Below are 20,268 nucleotides of genomic sequence, written 5' to 3' on the forward strand. Positions count from 1 at the left end.
AGTTCAAATTCTGCTGAGGTTGACTTTGCACCCCAACCTTCTATTTCGGAGTACCAGTTAAACAGTGAGGTCGATGTAATCAAGTTAGCCCCTCCCCCGAACTTGCTGGGAGGGGATTAACTGATTATGAAGAAGTATTCGGAATGAATAAAATTTACGGAATGGAATAGTGTAAAATTGCCGTTTGAAGGAAGTAAGGAAGTTTGAATACTTAAGATTGAATGATGTACAAATCAAATGGATTCAGGTGGAGACAAAAATCAGATTTGTGAACAAAAAAATGAATGAGTAATCTTTTTTAAGGTGAGCAAATGTCTGTATAGGAAAAAATTTAGTTTTATAAATAATCATTTCTACTAAAGACACAAGGACTGAAATTTGGTGGGAGATGACTAATCAATTACATCGACTCCAGTGTTTCACTGGTACTTTATTTATCGACTCCGAAAGGATAACAGTCGATCTCGGCAGAATTTGAAGTCGGAACGTAAAGACAGATTGAATACTGCTACGCATGTTTGACCGGGTTGCTAACGATTCTACCGGCTTGCCGCCTTTAGCTATATGAATAATACAAAACGTTGATAATAATTTTTACTAATGTTGCTAGAATCTCGACCGCTGATATGCACTTTCGCCTTGGACCTAAACATCATGGAGATTGTGTCGTTTCTTCAATCGCTTAAACCATCCTGAACTGGCCTTGTAATCCTCTGTAAGTCGTCAGAATACTTACTCTTAAGGTCGCTGTACAATGAAAGTGCATTTTCTTGAATTATGGCGATACGCTAATGAATCTACCGTTCAAATCAAAGGCAAAGATGCTATTCCATTTCTTCGATGATTTTTTTCCTCTTGATGATTACGGCACTCTTCATCCCTGAAGCAGTAAATTGGATGTGAGTTGAAATAAGTTCCATGTCATGAATAGCTGCAAATACAGCCGTCCAACGTGAGCCATAAGCACGCGCTATTGCTACAATCTTTCTACCTTTTTCATAGCGTTTGATCATCGTCATATTATCGCCAAAGAAATTACAATTTTCTTTGGAGGTATACTGTATGAAAAAAGAAACACACATTTATACTCAGTAGACAAAAATTAACGTTTGAATTTCTTGATACGAACTACTATGCTACCTCACAGAGGAATACTGGAACTACCCCTGAAGCCGTGTAAAAAGTGTAAACATTGTAGCTATATATAGTTTTAAAATTATTTGGGCTTCTTATTTCTTTTGCCAAATAATTTGTACATATTTTATTTCATTTTCTACTTCAGTGTTGGACCTTAGCATTTTTTTATACTATGAAATAAGTTTTCTGAGACCGATGTAAAGTCTAAAAAGGAGTAACTCGAAACGACGTAGGTTGAGGTGTGCCCATATATATATATATATATATATATATATATATATATAAATGCATACATATATATAGCAAAACAAACCATGGAAAAACACGAAATAATGACATCACTGAAAAATATTCTTATTCCACCAAGCAAAGTATACATCAAGCTTCTTATCGAGAAAACAAAAAATGTTCTGAGGAGAATGAAATGGAAGGCCTATCTTTTTCGATAAAGGTACGTGCAGCCTTCACGCAAAGGATAATTATGGTTTCAGATCTTATAAAAACCCACCACACATTAAAGGCCTAGAAATATTTGAAGAAGATCCAAAAATCCAACAAGTTCCAACACGCGTTACAGATATACATCGAACCTTTCAAAGCATCAATGAACATGTTTATTAAAGCAGATAAAACAAAAAATATTTACGAAGTAAACAACCAAACACACAACAAATTACTAAACGACAACATAGCCAAAACATACAAGAAAACAAACCCCACCACTTATAATTCAATTAATATAGAAGCAACAACTCTAGCCACAAAGTTTAAAATAAAAGACAAAGTAGAAATGTTTATCCCACGAAACCCCTTTATAACTCTAAAAGACCACAAAAACAATTTTACACAAAATCCTAACATTAAATGACATATCAGAGCACACACAAACCTCATTCAATGGATATGCAGTAGTGCAACTATTGAATGGTTTAAGAAAATAGAAGATAAACCCAAATGCAAATTCATACATTTCGACATCTTAGAGTTCTACCCCTCGATCTCCAAAAGCTTGCTTCAGAAGGCGCTTGAATTTAGTAAAACATACATCATTGCAACAAATACCGATATAGACATAATTATGAACACAAAGAAATCATTACTCTTTCAAAATAACTCCTACTGGGTAAAAACAAAGAATGGAGACGAATTGTTTAACGTAACAATGGGAAGCTATGACGGGGAAGAGACAGCTGACCTCGTAGGCCTTTATATATTAGATGTCCTTAAAAAGGAAATAAAAGAAGCTAACATAGGTTGGCCTGGGAGTAGTACACATTAAAAGGAAAGGAAGGGGTAAACAATATACATGGATATGGTTATAAAGATTCTTTTGGTTTTAGTGACACATTAAAATAGGTTAGGGGGTTTTCACTACTAGCAGACCAGTTTACAATGTAGGAGGGGAAATTTAACATAAGGCACCTAGGTCAAAAGTATATAAAATATAGTTTCTATATATGTACAGATACAGTATGCGTTTATTTATAGTTTTCATTAATCAGAATAATGTATCAGTATTGTTTTACATATACTAAGTATGGAAACTTTGAGATACCAATATTAGCTTAACTAATATGTGAATAATAGTAATGTAACTAATCAATGCATTCAGTATGCAAAAACTATGAAGTAGTGTTAATTTTAAAAGCTTTGGTAAAATACATTTAGACTTATTTATACCAATATAAAGAACCATAGATAAGATGTGAAGTTAAATTTTTTTTATATATATTGGACTAAAAAATATTTTTAATTATTTTAAAATTAAAATTAAAGCTAATATATCGAATAATATTTAAAGGACACATGAGAGATAAAATTTATTTTATAACTACTGCATAGGATTTACATGGTTTAAGAAACTGGTAAAATGAATGATTGGAATTAACATAGAATATAATGGTGAAAATTAAAACTTATATATCTAATATCATATTTAATGGACACATAAGCGATAAAATTTATTTTATAACAAATGTAAAGAATAAATATATAGGATTTACATAGTTTATAATAATGGGCTCATCAAGGTTTAAGAAACTGATAAAATGAATGGTTGGAATAATAATTTTACCATAGTGTGAATTCTTTGGGAAATATCTGCTTATCACCTCTCTAAACTGTGCAATCAAGTTAGATTTAACATTCCTACCAAAAGGGATTATGAACCAAACATTATCATCTTTAGTATTATCACAGTCACTAGTATAATTCTTAAAAGATTTTAAATTACCTATGTTACGTTTATGGATATTCCTGGGTTTATCTTCCTTATTTCCACTAAGTTTATTCTTATACCTATTATTCTTATCTGTCTTAGCGTTGTTACTATCAGTTTCAATATAGTAAACCTTCTCTTTGTATCCTGCCCTATTTAATGCCGAATTATAGAATTGAGCTTCATTATCAAAAATCTTATCATTAGCATATATATATATATATATATATATATATATATATATATGTATGTATGTATGTATGTGTGTGTATATGTTTGTGTCTGTGTTTGTCACCCCCAACATCGCTTGACAACCGACACTGGTGTGTTTACGTCCCCGTAACTTAGCGGTTCGGCAAAAGAGACCGATAGAATAAGTACTAGGCTTCCAAAGAATAAGTCCTGGGGTCGATTTGCTCAACTAAAGGCGGTGCTCCAGCATGGCCGCAGTCAAATGACTGAAACAAGTAAAAGAGTAAAAGAGAGTAAAGAGTATATATGTCCTATATATTTTATATATATATATATCATATATATATTGTATGTGTTATATATATATTATAGTCAGAGGAAAACTAATCGCATTCCTTGAAAAAAAATAAATTGCTGAGTGATACCCAACATGGCTTTCGACCAAGTAGGAGCTGCCTGACCAGCTCTTACAACATTATGACTGGGTGTTGAGGCAGTTACTCAACAACTCAAACGTGGACGTAATATACTTTGATTTTGCAAAAGCTTTTGACAAAGTGGATCATGGTGTGATATGCCACAAGCTGCGTGATCTTGACATAGCTGGAAAACGTGGAGAGTGGTTACATGACTTTCTGAAAGATAGAAGTCAGGCAGTAGTGGCTAATGGAGCCACCTCTATGAAAACACAAATAATGAGCGGTGTTCCACAGGGCACTGTCTTGGGACCATTGCTTTTTATAGTCGCTCTCTCAGATATGCCTTCAAGTGCCCGGATAGTCACTCTTGCAAGCTACGCAGATGATACGAAAGTCTCGCAGAAAATACAGAACTCCAGTGATGTTGCACATCTGCAGCAGGAGTTGGACTCAGTTTACAGATGGGCTGAGGATAATAATATGCAGTTTAATGCTGAAAAATTCCAAGCCCTGCGCTACCAACGTCCAAAACTGAATATGAAACTTACAGAGTACACTGGTCTGCAGGGAATTTCAATCCCAGAGCCTAAATCAGTGAGAGACCTGGGTATCGACATGAGTGATGATACCTCTTTCCAAGTACACATTACCAGGATGGCGACAAAGTGCAGGCGACTGGCTGGATGGATCTTGAGAACATTCAGAACCAGAGATAAGGAAACCATGATGATCCTCTGGAGGACATTCGTCCTCAGCCGCCTGGATTACTGCTCAGAGCTGTTGTCACCCACCAGTGTGAAATTAACAGCAGACCTTGAAGCAATCCAGAGAAGATTCGCAAAGAAGATTGTCTCTTTGCAACTGCTCAGCTACTGGGAAAGGCTGAAACAGCTAAGACTCTACCCCCTGGAGAGAAGGCGGGAGAGGTATGCAGTAATATACATCTGGAAGATCCTGGAAGGAATTGTGCCAAATTTTGGCATTGAAAGCTACACCAATGCCAGAACGGGACGACACTGCATAGTGCCAAAGATCCCAGCAATGCCATCGCGCTTCAGGACCAGTTACTGCAACAGTTTGGGTTTCAGGGGCCCACAGCTTTTTAATATTCTCCCAAAGAGCCTGGGGAACCTGCACAAAGTAGATGTAGGGGTTTTTAAATCAAAGCTGGACCTCTTCCTGTCGAGAGTCCCAGATGAACCTACCTCACGGCAGGAGGTGCAAATGAGGGTTGCTAAATCAAACTCCATTCTTCACCAAGTGCCACATATTGTAGGAGGCTCCCTGTAATAACACTGTAGCAACACGGCGGTGCATCAGCATGGCCGCAGCTCTAAGCTGAAACTATAAAAGATAAAGATAAAAGATATGTTATATATATATAAATATATGTTATATATATATATATATATATATATATATATATATATATATATATATATATATATATATATATATATATTAGATATATAATATACATATAACACATATATTACATATATATGTTATATATATATATATATATATATATATGAAACTACTATCGTCATTATATACAAACAATCCATCTTCTCTCACTATAAATATTGAAACACGCGAGCGTAGTAGAAAACATCTCTTTCCCTGTCATCACCTGACTGACCATTATTTGAAGCGGCAACTGCTTCGTACCGTTCCCACCAGAACGCAAACTGACCAATCATGGCCCCTAATAAGGTCACGTGATAGTGTTCTTGTAATGCTTTCCTGGCGCCTACCCTCAGTTATAAATAGCCTGCTAGATACCCAGCAAATTCGTCGCGCCACAGATCCTAGATCTGGCCGGTGTTGACCACACACGCGTAACACAGCAGCAACCAGTTTCTAGCGACGACATCGACACCATCGTCCAACTACGACTACCAGCATCGTCGCCAGCAGCAACACGACTCTACGACTACCAGCATCGCCAACAGCGTCAACATGACTCTACACGTACACACGATACCAACAGCTAACCAAACTACCGCGGCACTTCTCTCTTCGATTCTGTTTGTGTGATTCAACTTCACCACGATAAATAACAGACAAGAACTCAGCTTGCGAAGAACATCTGTATTCAAGAACCCGGCTTGGCATGGAAACCCTAACATCACAACGAGTGATCGCTCTGCCCCACACGCCTTAACTTCTTACATATAGACACTTACCACTGTGTACTCTATGAACTGGTACCTTAAATTCTAATAAGTGTTACTGACTCTAAACTAATTCTGTATCTGACGCATACACATACATGTATTACTCGCACACACACTTTTGTTTACACGACGGCCTGTCTTTTATTATGTTTTATTATGTTGCATACACTCACACACAGACATACAATTTAATGCTACAATAAATATTACTGTTATACATTTTTATCGGTTGTGTCCTATCTTGTACCTTACTGGCATTTACGAGTTCTCTACGTTATCGAAGTATAACATACATATATATCATTTGATATATTTTTGTGTTCGACCGTGTGATGCGTTTAATAAAAGGAGCCCTGTTTTACCATTTGTCACCATTTCTCCTTTTGGGTTCGCACGGTCGTTCTTACATATATATATATATATATATATATATATATATATATATATATATATATATATATATATATATATATATATATATATATATTATATATGTATATTGTATTATATGTATATGTATATTGTTTATATATAATATATATTCATTATATGAATATATAATATATATATATATATATATATATGTAAATAATATGTCACAATTTTTCGGTAGCCATGATAAAACTCCGGTGCGGAAACCCATGCCGCTATCTCTTCAGTTAACTGGCCATTGAAAATTGCTACGTAAATGACCGTTAAACAAAGGGAAATCACTGTGTAGTTGGCCGTTATTAAGACAAAAGAGTTATTAGAATGACCGCTAAGCGAGGGAAGGGAGTAAAAATGTTCATAGCAATCACGTAAGCGCTCCAGTCCATACATACACATGCGCCAATATGTATATACTCATCCACCCTCATTTGAAACACACACATGCTCACCCACACATTCGGCAAAAAAAATATATACATATATATATATATATATATATATATATATATATACCCGCATACACGCTCACGCATGCGCGCGCGCAACACGCTCGCATCCATACACACGCGCGCAAACAAGGTTCATACACTCGTCAATATACGCAGATACCCAAGAAAAAACAGAGCTAAAGGCAAAATACATAAAACAGGTCTATATGCGTACATTCTCGCATGTACGCACACACATCTATATACGCACGTATCCGCACACACGCACACAACCACAAGCGCGCACGAAAGGTTCCATGTACACGTCTATGTTGTTGGCACTCCGTCGCTTACGACATCGAGAGTTCCAGTTCAACGGAACAGCCTGCTCGTGAAATTAACGTGCAAGTGGCTGAGCACTCCACAGACACGTGTACCCTTAACGTAGTTCTCGGGGGATATTCAGCGTGACACAGTGTGACAAGGCTGACCCTTTGAATTACAGGCATAACAGGAAGTAAGAGTGCGAGAAACTTGTGGTGGAAGAGTACAGCAGGGTTCGCCACCATCCCCTGCCGGAGCCTCGTGGAGCTTTAGGTGTTTTTCGCTCAATAAACTCTCACAACGCCCGGTCTGGGAATCGAAACCGCGATCCTATGACTGCGAGTCCGCTACCCTAACCACTGGGCCATTGCGCCTCCACACACGTCTATAGACGCACAGGAAAAATGCAGGGTGGAAGGGAGAATACAGAAAAAATATATGTAAAAAATATACAAAATAATATCTCTATAAATATGTAAAAAAAAAAATATTAAAAAAAATATAAAAGAAATCTAAGTAAAAAGTATAGAGAGATAAAAAGCTTGTACATAGACACAATATAGAAAGCAAGTCCTATCAGTAATCTCGTGGGGGTGGGGACCAAAAGCACGACGGGCTTCTTTCAGTTTTCGTCTACCAAATCCATTCAGAAGGCTTTGATCGGCCCGAAAATATAGTAGAAGACTCTTGCCCAAGCTGCCTCATAGTGGGACTGAACCCAGAACCATATGCTTCGGAAGCAAGCTTCTTTCCACACAGCCACGGCTGCGCCTGATGTCCACAAAATAAATAATAAAATAAAGGAAATATTATAGACACACTCAGAGAGAGAGAGAGAGAGAAATATACAAACAGAGAAAGAGAAAGAAAGGGAGATGATAATGATTTACAAAGAAAGATTGAAATAAGTCACCAGGCCACGCGCTGGCAAAATCGTTAGCACGCTGGTCAAAATACTTCGCGGTATTTCGTCCATCCTTACGTTCTGTGTTCAAATTCTGCAGAGGTCAACTTTGCCTTTCATCTTTTCAGAGTCGATAAAATAAGTAACAGTTGATCATTGGGTTCGGTGTAATTGACTTAGTCCCTCCCCACAAACCTCAAGCCTTGTGCTTATAGTAAGAAAGGATTATATATATATATATATATATATATATATATATATATTCATTTATTCTTTTACTTGTTTCAGTCATTTGATTACGGCCATGTTGGATCACCGCCTTTAGTCGAACAAATTGACCTCAGGACGTATTCTTTGTAAGCCTAGTACTTATTCTATCGGTCTATTTTGCCGAACCACTGGTTACGGGGACATAAACACACCAACATCGGTTGGCAAACGATGGTGTGGAGACAAACACAAACACATAAACACACACACACACACATATACGATGAGCTTCTTTCAGTTTCCATCTGCCAAATCCACTCGCAAGGCTTTGGTCGGCTCGAGGCTATAGTAGAAGACACTGGCCCAACCTGCCACGCAGTGAGACTGAACCCGGAACCATGTGGTTGGGAAGCAAGCTTTTTACCACACAACCACATGAATAAGAACACTATAAAAATATACATACCCTCTGATTTTTTTATTCTATTGTGCGTGTGTGTGTGTTTGTGTGTGTGTGTGCCTTCACATGCACAGGGATATATATATATATATATATATATATATATATATATATATATAGAGAGAGAGAGAGAGAGAGAGAGAGAGAGAGGGAGAGAGAGAGGGAGAGAGAGAGGAAGAGAGAGAGGGAGAGATAGGCGGGGAAATATGAGACAATAAAGAGAAAAGAATAGAAGTGAAATAATCACATGCACACGCACGCATACAAAGAGCTACACGCACGTACACGTATATACATAAACACAGGCACCCACACACACAGACTTATAATGCCTGTAGTATGAACATGTGTGTTAGTGTGTATGTGCGTGTGTGAGAGAGAGAGAGAGAGAAAGTGTGTGTGTGTGTGTGTGTGTGTATGTGTGCTTAGCCAAACCCACACAAGTACATAAAAAACACACACACAAACTAACATAGCACATAGTTGCATGTATGAAATCATACACATAAATGTCACCAACATACGTAGGATCGTCTGCATCTATTTAAAGAGTTGACAACTGTGACACTGTTACTTTATCTAGGTAGAGTTCTATCTGATCGTATCGGCCAACACATAGGTGCTAATATTTCTTTCTTGACAACAGAAAAAATAAAAAGTGATAAACATGAGTGGATTTGGATCTATTGACAAAACCGGAGACGGACTGAGCTTGGATGAATTTGTCGAATATTTGAAAGAGAAATATGGCGTGAAAATTTCAAAAGATTTAGCTAGAGTAAGTTTAATTATTTTTCTTTTTTCCTCGTTTTAAATACTAACACTTACGAGACTCTAGCACGCAAACACATTGAGATGTGTGTTTTTGTTGTTGCTGAAATTGTTGCTGTCCTAATTGATTAACAGCCTAAGTCAACCTTGATCTAATACACCTGTGACTAAAGGCGTTCCGCTTGTGATTACGCAGTCTTTTTGCATCGTGTCTAAGACCGCATTAGCTAATGCATTTTTCATTTCATATAAAGATTTAGTTTGCTACTTCTAGCAAATACACTTTGACTACCATATTCACAAATACGCAAGCATACTGTGGATATATGTAATTCGTATTAGTACGTATGTGTGCGTGATCAGCATATTTCTTTTCCAATCAAATTCCGATACAATCGGAAAATTATTTGTAGAAAATTTCATTAAAAAATACCCAGTTTTCTGAAAGTTATGAAGAAACAAAGCTGACTCGTGTAAATATTCTGAACTCCCCTCCCCACCCACGGAAGCAAAACGTTTTCACAACAAAATTCCAATGCAATCGGAATCTACACCATTTGGATTATAATTATAGAAAACTTCATTTAAGAAATAATATTTTTCTGGAAGTTAGAGTAAACAAGATTTGTGGTGGCAGACTTGTGAGGGTATTCTAACTTATGAAATTTTCTACAGATACCTTTTAGATAGTGTGCATTTCCATTATATCGGAATTTAATCTGAAAAATAAAATTGTTTGGCACGCATACTGACATACATCACAATGTTTTTCGGAAATTTCAAGTCTCATTTTCTAGATGCGTGTGTTGTGCGTCAGTATGTGTACAAACCCAGTATTTTTTATGTTTTTCTTTTTCATACGTTAGGGCAGTAATGTATTTACAGGAGGTTAATTATATGGCCGGTCGTATAATTAATTTCCTATTTTATATATATATATATATATGCGTATAAGAAGGGATGATCACTAAGTGGACATCCGATATGCTAGAAAAAGTTCATCTACGATCTAACAACAAAGAAAAGAATGTTCTCCAGAAAAAAACTCAGCAAACACCAGAGCATAAGCGACCAAGACGAATGAAAATATACAAAATAAAGAGTTAATGGCGAAACCCGGTCCAAGATTTATTCTTTATTTTGTATATTTTCATTTGTCTTGCCCGCTTATGTTCTGGTGTTTGCTGAATTTTTTTCTGGAGAACATTCTTTTCTTTGTTGTTAGATCGTAGATGATATTTTTCTAGCATATCGGATGTCCACTTAGTGGTCATCCCTTCTTATACGCATGTAATACAATTTTTCTGAATTTTCAGATTGTTTAATGCTAGGCCACTGGTTTTAAATTCATGTTAATTAAATTAATATTCAATTTATCACCCTCAGTATATAAATATATATATATGTTAATGTACCCTCAGTATATAAATATATATATGTTAATGTCTTGTTATTTGCATTTGTGTTTGTGTACCGTTTCTCCGGTTTTTTCCATCCACGTTTTCGTATACATTCGCTGCTTTTTTCCAAGGAATTTAATGCACTTTGTTTAGACTTTCCTTGAGGCTGGCCAGATTGGAGCAATCTCGAGTATAACCAGCCGAAACTGCAAAGATGATCTGGAACTCGACTGACGAAAGAAAACTCCGGATGACCCGTCCTTGTTTTTTTCTTGTCCCTTTGTTGTATCATCTGTCTGAATGTTTTGCCTTCTTGTCCCATTTTTTGTATTCTCTCATATATATATATATATATATATATATATATATATATAATTAAATAAGTTAAAAGGCATTATTATATAGTAATGCCCTTATATAAATTATATATATTCACGAAAAAAACGATGGGATTTTTTTCCTTATGGGTTTTTTCACGCTGACTACTTGATAAATTCTTATAAAGATTTTATCCTATATTATATTATATATATATATATATATATATATATATATATATGGGAGAATATACGAAAAAACAACAACAGACGAGGACAGGTGGTGTAAATAACAAAAGGATGTATTAGTATGACGCTCGGGAATACGGAAAGTCTTATATATATATTTAAGAGGAATCTACTCATGGGATCCCTTACGCTAGAAAGAACTGCTAGGTTCTAGAACCACATAAATGAGAGGCATGGAATTGATTGCCTCGTGTTTATATACTTTAGTCTGAGGTATCCCTGTTGAAAACGACTTCACCTAGCAAATTATCTTATTTGCTAAACAAAAGTCAGAAAACAATTGGTCCAGGAGAAGAGATGGTAAAAGTTTTTATTTTTCATTTCGTTCCTTTCGGGATTTTATCCTTAATTTTGTGGTTCTAGAACCTACCAGTTCTTTCTAGCGTAAGGGATCCTATGAGTAGATTCCTCTTATATATTTGAATATACACTGTACCTTATGAATAGTTCATAGTCTTTGGACTACGTTAGGCCACTTGGAAGTGAAAATTTTTATTAATTTCCATTTCTCTTTGATATGATTAAGTATATATATATGTTAGGGACGACCGTGCGAACTCATAAAGGAGTAATGGTGACGAATGGACAAACAGAGGACTCCTTTTATTTAAACGTGTCACACGGTCGAACATACAAATATAGATATCAATGGATGATATACATGATATGTTATGCGACGATAACATAGATGACCAGTAATGAAAGACCACAACCGTATTAGATGAATAACAGAGATATTTATTGTAGTGTTAAAGATGTATGTCTGTGTGAGAGTGTGAATGCGACATATAAGAACATAATCAAAGACAGGCCGTCATACAAAGAAAAGTGTGTATGTGAGTGATACATGTGTGTATGAGTGTTTACAGCAGATAGAAAGAAAGTCAATAACACGTGAGCAATTATACCAGATCGTTAGTACACTATAGGAAAAGTTCTGTATGTGAAAGTGAGGAAAGGCTGAGTGTGGCAGGGCTTATCACTAGTTGTGTTTTGGCGTCGATGCCAGGGCCTTGATTCTTGTTATACAGATGTTCATTGCTGGCTGAGAATTTCTTGTCTGTTTAAGAACTCTTGTCTGTTTATTTACCGTGGTGAAGCTGAGTCACCTAACAGAATCGAAGAGAGAGATGTGCCGCGGAGTTTGGTTTGGTGTACATAGTAAATCGTGTTGACGCTGGTAGCGTAGAGGCTGTTTGGTATTAATCGTGTTGGTCATGATGATGATGCTGGATAGTAGTAGTAGACTCTTGTTGCTGATGTGGCGACGGCGGAGGTCATCGTGGCTGGACGAAGCTGCTGAAGTGGTCGCTGGAACTGCTGCTGCTGTCGTGTGGTACACGGAACAGTTCTCAAAGAGAAACTGGACCGAGACGAATTATTGGGTATGAGTTAAAGCTATTTATAACAAACTATGGGCTCCCGAAGGCTTCAGAATTTTACTCTATCACGTGACCTTATTAGGGGCCGTGATTGGTCAGTTTGCGTTCTGGCGGGAACGGTTCGAAGAAGTTGCCGATTCGAATAATGATCAGTCACGTGATGTCAAGGAATGGGTTCTCTACTACGCTCGCATTTATTTATATTTAAATGAGAAGATTGTATGTAATGGCGATAGTAGTTTGTATCTAATGGCGGGAGGTAGTTTCACTACATATATATCAAAGTTAAAAAAGCACACACAACAAACAGAAATCGTCAAAACTTAACAAGCACGAAAAAGACGATAGCACAACAACGGCAAACAGGACAAAACAAGATACACAGATCATTCACAGTCAGTTACTTCTTCATCCGAAAACATGAAATGTCCACGTGGTTTCACCCAATCTTCTCTTATACTACTCGAAACCAGTTGGGCCAAGGGCTAAAGCTGAATACATTAATCCCCTGAGCAAGGCAAGCGAATGTACATATACAAACACAAGGAAATAACAAACAGAAAGGGTCTTTCGACTATCGGACGAACGTAGCATAAGAAATAGAATTATACGTATACAGTGGACAAAAGCCTTTCGGCTATACAACAAATATAAAAACAAAACAAACAGGATCTTCCGACTATCAGACGGTGTAAGGAAAAAGGAAATGGAAAAAGGTAGATAGATAGATATGTAGTGAAACTACCTATCGCCATTAGATACAAAACTGCTATCGCCATTCTTCTCATTTAAATATAAACAAGCGCGGGCGTAGCGGAAAACATCAACCTTGTCATCACGTGACTGATCATTATTCGAATCGGCAACTTCTTCGAACCGTTCCCGCCAGAACGCAAACTGACCAATCACAGCCCTTAATAAGGTCACGTGATAGTGTTTTTCTACTACCGTCTTGGAGCCCCCTGAATGCTTTAAATAGAGCAACTCATACCCAGTAAAAAGGTCTCGGTTCAGTTTCTCTTTGAGATCTGTTCCGTGTACCACACGACAGCAGCAGCAACAATCAGTCAGCGACCACTTCAACAGCTTCATCCAGCCAACGATTACCACCGCCGTCGCCACATCAGCAACACGAGACTACGACCTAACTGCACCACCTCCTCGTTAGATAAACTTTCTCAATAACGTCAACCTTTATTACTTTTCCTCTGTGTGTGTGTGTGTGTGTGTGTGGTCATGAACGACCATCGCATTGCAGCTTGAAAGTTACTTTCCGCAGGTTAGGTGGTTTATGGAAGAGCGGCAGTCGTCATGCCATGCATAACAAACCTCCCCACTGCACGCCACCGACGTTATCCAAAAGAAAGGCAAAGGCCAAAACAGTTTGGCACCAGTGGCGTCGCAACTCATTTCTACAGTTGAGTGAACTGGAGCAACGTGGAATAAAGTTTCTTGCTCAAGAGCACAACACACAGCCCGATCCGGGAATCAAACTCACAACCTCATGATTGTGAACCCAACACTCTAACGACTGAGGCATGCAAGCAATAACGACTTACCCAACCTATGCCTACCTTTTATGTGGGAAGGGTCGTTACTTCCTTCTTAAATAAATCAAAGGACCACATCTTACTCAAAAGCTTTGTTTTGTTCGACTTGGTTTTTTTGTTAGATGCCTTTTGTAATAAGAACTACTTTATAGGGTGTAGTGAGTCCATTTTATTATGACACTGGTGTTACAGCCGTTGTCACATCTTTGACATGAATGAAGTTTTTTCTCAACTCTATACCTAATATAGTAAACTGGGTGCGTTTTGTTTGGAGATCAGATTTTTACCACGTTATACCATATTTTCCTGGCATCCCTCATCGACAGTAATACATACAAACATCCGTCCATCCATTCATCCATCCATACATACATACATACATACATACATACATACATACAGACAGACATACAAATATACATACGTACATATAAACATACAGACATACATACATTGACAGACAGACAGGTACGAACATATATTCATACATTCTTGAATGATTGTTCACAAGGATAAATCTTACTCTCATAAAATAAAGTAAATGATGGCACATGTACCACACAAAAACCACAAAATCACCAGAATGAAAGGCTCCATTTATGGGCATGCAATCAGGCAGCTAACACATCATACCACCAATGTAATACAAAAATTTCAATTTAATTATGAAAGTTGTCAACTGCACGACTCAAACTGTTACACTTGACATACATGTAGGGCACTTTCTCGTTAGTTGACAATGCACTTAGAACAAGGATGCATTGCATCTTGTTACATATAATACGTTCAAATAATATTAGATACCAAAACCGTTAGCTAACACTACTACAATTTTATATAGAATTCTACAGAAAATTAGAATTGCTATTGAAGCTTTACTAGTAGCAAAATAAAAGCCAAAATTCAGCACAAATACGTTATGTAAAATAAATCATGAAGTCTGCCATGATATAGCCGTTCTATAATCCGAAAATCCGTTTAAGATTTCATCAGTTGTAACAGTAGTTCTATGATCGCTTGCAACTAACTGAAAAATGCATAAAGAACATGCCATTATTTCAAACAATTTATTCTGATGATGATACCAGAAAGATTATGAAATGCTAATGGGACAGTAGATTTGTGAATGCTATTGTCCAAAACTAAACATAGCGGACTTATAAGGAAATATATTTTAAAAATCCTTAATAAAATATAGCTGCATTCCGCGGATCACATACACACATACACACACAAACATACATGCACACATGCACACACACACATACACACACACAAACATATACAAACATACACACACACACACACATACTCTTATAATTGATGTGTGTGTGTGTGTGTGTCTGTGTGTGTGTGTGTGTGTGAGTATATATAATATGCATAATAAAATGAAACAACAGTTCAATAACCCACCTACAGGAACTAGCAAGCATATGCTTAAAAATACCAACAGAGGAGACATAAACCCCAATGAAAAGTACCAAATACGGCTAAATCATGTTAGTAAAAATGATCGTGATATAGCTAACACGGTAACAACGTTGGAAAATGAAGTCACAACTGCCATATATACAAACAAGTATAAATGCTCATGCAGAGAAAAACCAAAATGCCCATTGATGAACCTCTGTATGAGTACAAATCTTGTATATAAATGTACCGTGCACTCAAGGCGGTGTGTATGTTTACATTAGGCAAACGGCTGATTCATTCAAGAATCGTTATCACAACCATGTTTCCAGCTACAAGAAAATCAATATGAGACATTCAACATCTTTGGCCGATTTTGTGTGGCGACTTAAGGAAGACAAAATCAAGTATAACATAGCTTAGTCCATAGTAAGGCACGCAAAACCATATAATATCATTTCCAGGAGATGCCGACTCTGCTCCGAGGAATCCCTGTCTATTCGATGGACTAATAAGAAGATTATTAATACATTTTCTGAAGGACTTTCAAGATTCTTACATGCATATAAATGCACTTTCGCACAATGAATGAATTTTAGCAACTGTTAATATATTTCACCTTAAGGTATGGATGAATTAAATTTAGCTTTAACTTCTCCGTTTTTCTAAACACCAAGTAGCTAGTTAACTCGCTATCTGAACATATGTGCGCCAAACCACGCGTGTGCGTTGATTACATCTTCATGGAGGCTTGTATGGCAGAGTGTACATACGTTAACGATTATTCTTAATACTTTTTTTGTTGCACTGTGCTCGTTTCATTTTGCATCTGTTATCTTATTATTGATCTTCTATATAAATGAAGCTATATCCTTTAATTTGCAGCTTTTCTTTGCAAGAACTGAAAAGATACATTGCGGGACCGTTATTTTGACGAGTTATATCTATTTATCACCCGAAGAGATACATCTGCACCGTCGGATGCTCTTGAACCAGTTGTTAAGTATCCCACCCGTGAGGGATCAACGCTCGATGGTGGCTGTGTGGCTGTGTGCTTTCCAACTACGTGGTTCTGGGTTCAGTCCCACTGCGTGACAGCTTGTTCAAGTGTTTTCTACTATAGTCTCGGGCCGACCAAAGCTTTGTGTGTGGATTTGGTAAACAGAAACTGAAAGAAGCCCGTATTATGTGTGTGTGTGTGTTTCTCCCCCATTTCTGCTTCACAACCAGTGTTGATGTGTTTACGTCCCCCGTAACTTAGTGGTTTGGCAAAAGAGATCAATAGAATAAGTACCAGGCTTTAAATAATAAATACTGGGGCTGATTCTAATGACTGAAACAAGTAAAAAATAAAGGTAAAAAAAACTAAACCACCAAATCGTATGTCTTTGTCTCTGTTGCCAGAAAGTAAGGTAGACAGTAGTCATGAATCAGTTTTTAACTCTACAAATTTTGGTGGCAGCCTGCATTAATGTATCGCTCATATATTTATATATTATATAGTTGAATGTAAATAAATATAACTTCACCATAATTTCTTTCTTTCTTTTTCTAATTGTAGGGTGTTTTTAATGATATCGACTGCAGGCGATCTGATGACGATCGTATAGTATGGGAAGAATGGGAGGAATTTCTCAAGTCAAAACCTTTTTCGTAAGTATATAGAAGACTGTATTCCATAAAACCTAAAATTCTAAAAACAAAAGGATACACCAGGCACATGCATCACAACCATATGTGCACGACATGGTGATTTCATATCAAGATAAACAGCACATGACCTTGCAAGTGAGGCCCAGTTAGAATTTTCTTCAGATCGAGTAGCCCATCCCACTCAAAAGGTTTCTGAATAAAGGTTGTTTAAGAATGTTGAAAGAAGCACCCTTGTTTTCAAAGGTGAATTAGCCAAACCCCCAAAAATTCCTTTCAACACATTTCCCACTATTGCTCATGATCAGAGAAGCATACATCGTCAGCCACTAAGGGATATGCTCAACTGGTTATGGTCAAACAACTGACAAGCAAATCTGTGGTATTGGGGATAATATTTGCTGTAACCCATTTTTTATACCAACACAAAACAATGTGCATGATAACACTTCCAATCAGTTAAGATCAGAAGCCATGAGAGCCACTGCATGGTACTGCATCAGTATTATTATAATTATTATTATTATTATCATCATCATCATCATCATCATCATCATCATCATCATCATCATCATCATCATCATCATCATCATCATCATCATCATCATTATTATTATTATTATTATTATTAGGGCGACGAACTGGCAAAATCGTTAGCCCACTGGTATTTCATCTGCTGCTACGTTCTGAATTCAAATTCCGCTGAGGTCGAATTTGCCTTTCATCCTTTTGGAGTCGATAAATTAAGTACCGTTGAAACACTGGGATCGATGTAATTGACTAGTCCTCTCCCCCCAAATTGCTGCCCTTGTGGCAAGATTTGAAACCATTATTATTATTATTGTTATTATTATTATTATTATTATTATTATTATCATGATGATGATGAAAGCTCTCAGCTTATTTTGCTGGGTACGATGGAAAGTGTTAGCTGTCCACAGCTAGCAAACTAAGGTAACACTCGTTTACTGGTCATACTTCAAGAACCCTGCGAAGAATTCTTGCAGTTGCAAGCAATGCTGATTTTTGTAGGTATTCTACCTTTACATTTGTACCAGATACTGTATTGTTGCAAGAAATCAGTAACTTTGTTATAAACTTAACAATTTCACATTTGCTTGATTTTTTTCTCATGCCTTCTTATATTTCTGATTTCAGTGACGTGCAAAAGGATGATCTTATAAAGGTGTTTGATGATGCTGACGCGGATGGCAATGGAAAACTCTGTTCGGCGGAATTATCGAACGGCTTATCTAAGAAGGATTATAGTAATGATGATATAGCCAAATTTATTACTGACTACGATACTGATAGTGATAAACTTATAAGTAGGACGGAGTGGGTCAAAATGGTTGAGGATTATATAAAACAGAAAGCGTAAGCTACAGGTCGCCTTACGTTATGTCAAAATACATCTCAAGGCTACTTACTGTTTACTTTGTTGTAGCGTTTTCTTAAGCATTTTGTTGTTATTTTTATCTTTTTTCATATGTTCCATTTTACCTCATTATTTTTACCTTATGTTAGATTTGTTATTCTATTCCATTTGCGACAAGGTTTCAATAAATTACCAGTGTACTTCGTTTATGAGTGCCGTGGGTACTCACAGTTTATAATAGCATAGAAATACACTCAATTCAATATTTACGATGTTAAACAACTCAGCCGTACGTCATAGGACATTATTAATCTATTGGGAACTCAGCATGTCGATTAAAAAGAAAAGACATTGACGATTTCCACACTCATCTTTTCCATCTTCTGTAACATGATGCATAAGCACTAATACGAGATAAATCAATAGCTTTCAAAAATCTACAAATACATACATACATACATACATACATACATACAAACATACATACATACATACATGCCTGTGTATATGTGAGTACACTTTGTTTTTTACTATTTTTTCCATTTAAAAGGAGTTTTTTTATGCAACGGAATAGAATGAATAATTTGCTACCATAGAACAAAATAACATAAATTCGCTTTGTTACTGATCAGAATAATAAATATGGTTTAATAAATAAAGAAATAGAATATCTTGAATGATAATAACACAATAACTTCAAGTATATTTTATTTTCCAAAATGTAAGAAACTCATGTGGAAATATATATAAAAAATTTTTTAATCTTTTTTGCTATTATATTTTTGTTTTTATTTTATCCTTGCTTTAAACATTTTGGAAACTTTTGTCTGCATGTCACAGTGTGTGTGCACGTACGCATGTGTGTGTGTGTGTGTGTGTATTCTGCGTGTATTCTGCGTACTTTGAACAATGAATGGGTGAAAAAATACAAGGCTCTTTTCGCTTTCACACACTAAATCCGACATTTTTGAAAAGAGGTTATTCGTTGTAAAATAGTGCCTGTGAAGAAAGAAAAATAAGTCGCTGAGTTTGACGCATGCAGTAGTTTTGAACCACATTGATATTTTCGGCCTCCTATCAGTAAACTGGTTCATTTCGGCGCGAAGTTGCTTTTTTTTATCAACTCGATATAGACTCCAACTATGCAGCAAATGTATTTGACGGGGAAAATATCCTGGCACCATGTGACCCTATTTCTGCTTCCACAACATCTGCCACTTGTCATATAAATAATGCTATATTCTGTGTTGTGATTGT

At 36.5% G+C, this 20,268-nt stretch overlaps 1 protein-coding gene across 1 annotated transcript; it reads left to right on the forward strand.

Moving 5' to 3' along the window:
* Window positions 1–9,476: 9,476 nt before the first annotated feature.
* On the forward strand, window positions 9,477–19,778 carry LOC106868919 (uncharacterized). The gene is made up of 3 exons (XM_014914385.3): window positions 9,477–9,682; window positions 17,545–17,636; window positions 18,792–19,778. The coding sequence occupies exons 1-3, from the start codon at window positions 9,572–9,574 to the stop codon at window positions 19,012–19,014; spliced, it is 426 nt and encodes a 141-aa protein (XP_014769871.1). The 5' UTR covers window positions 9,477–9,571; the 3' UTR covers window positions 19,015–19,778.
* The last annotated feature ends 490 nt before the right edge of the window (window positions 19,779–20,268 follow it).

The sequence above is a fragment of the Octopus bimaculoides genome, chromosome 1 (genome assembly GCF_046866305.1).
Source record: "Octopus bimaculoides isolate indiv1 chromosome 1, ASM4686630v1, whole genome shotgun sequence".
NCBI lineage: Eukaryota > Metazoa > Mollusca > Cephalopoda > Octopoda > Octopodidae > Octopus > Octopus bimaculoides.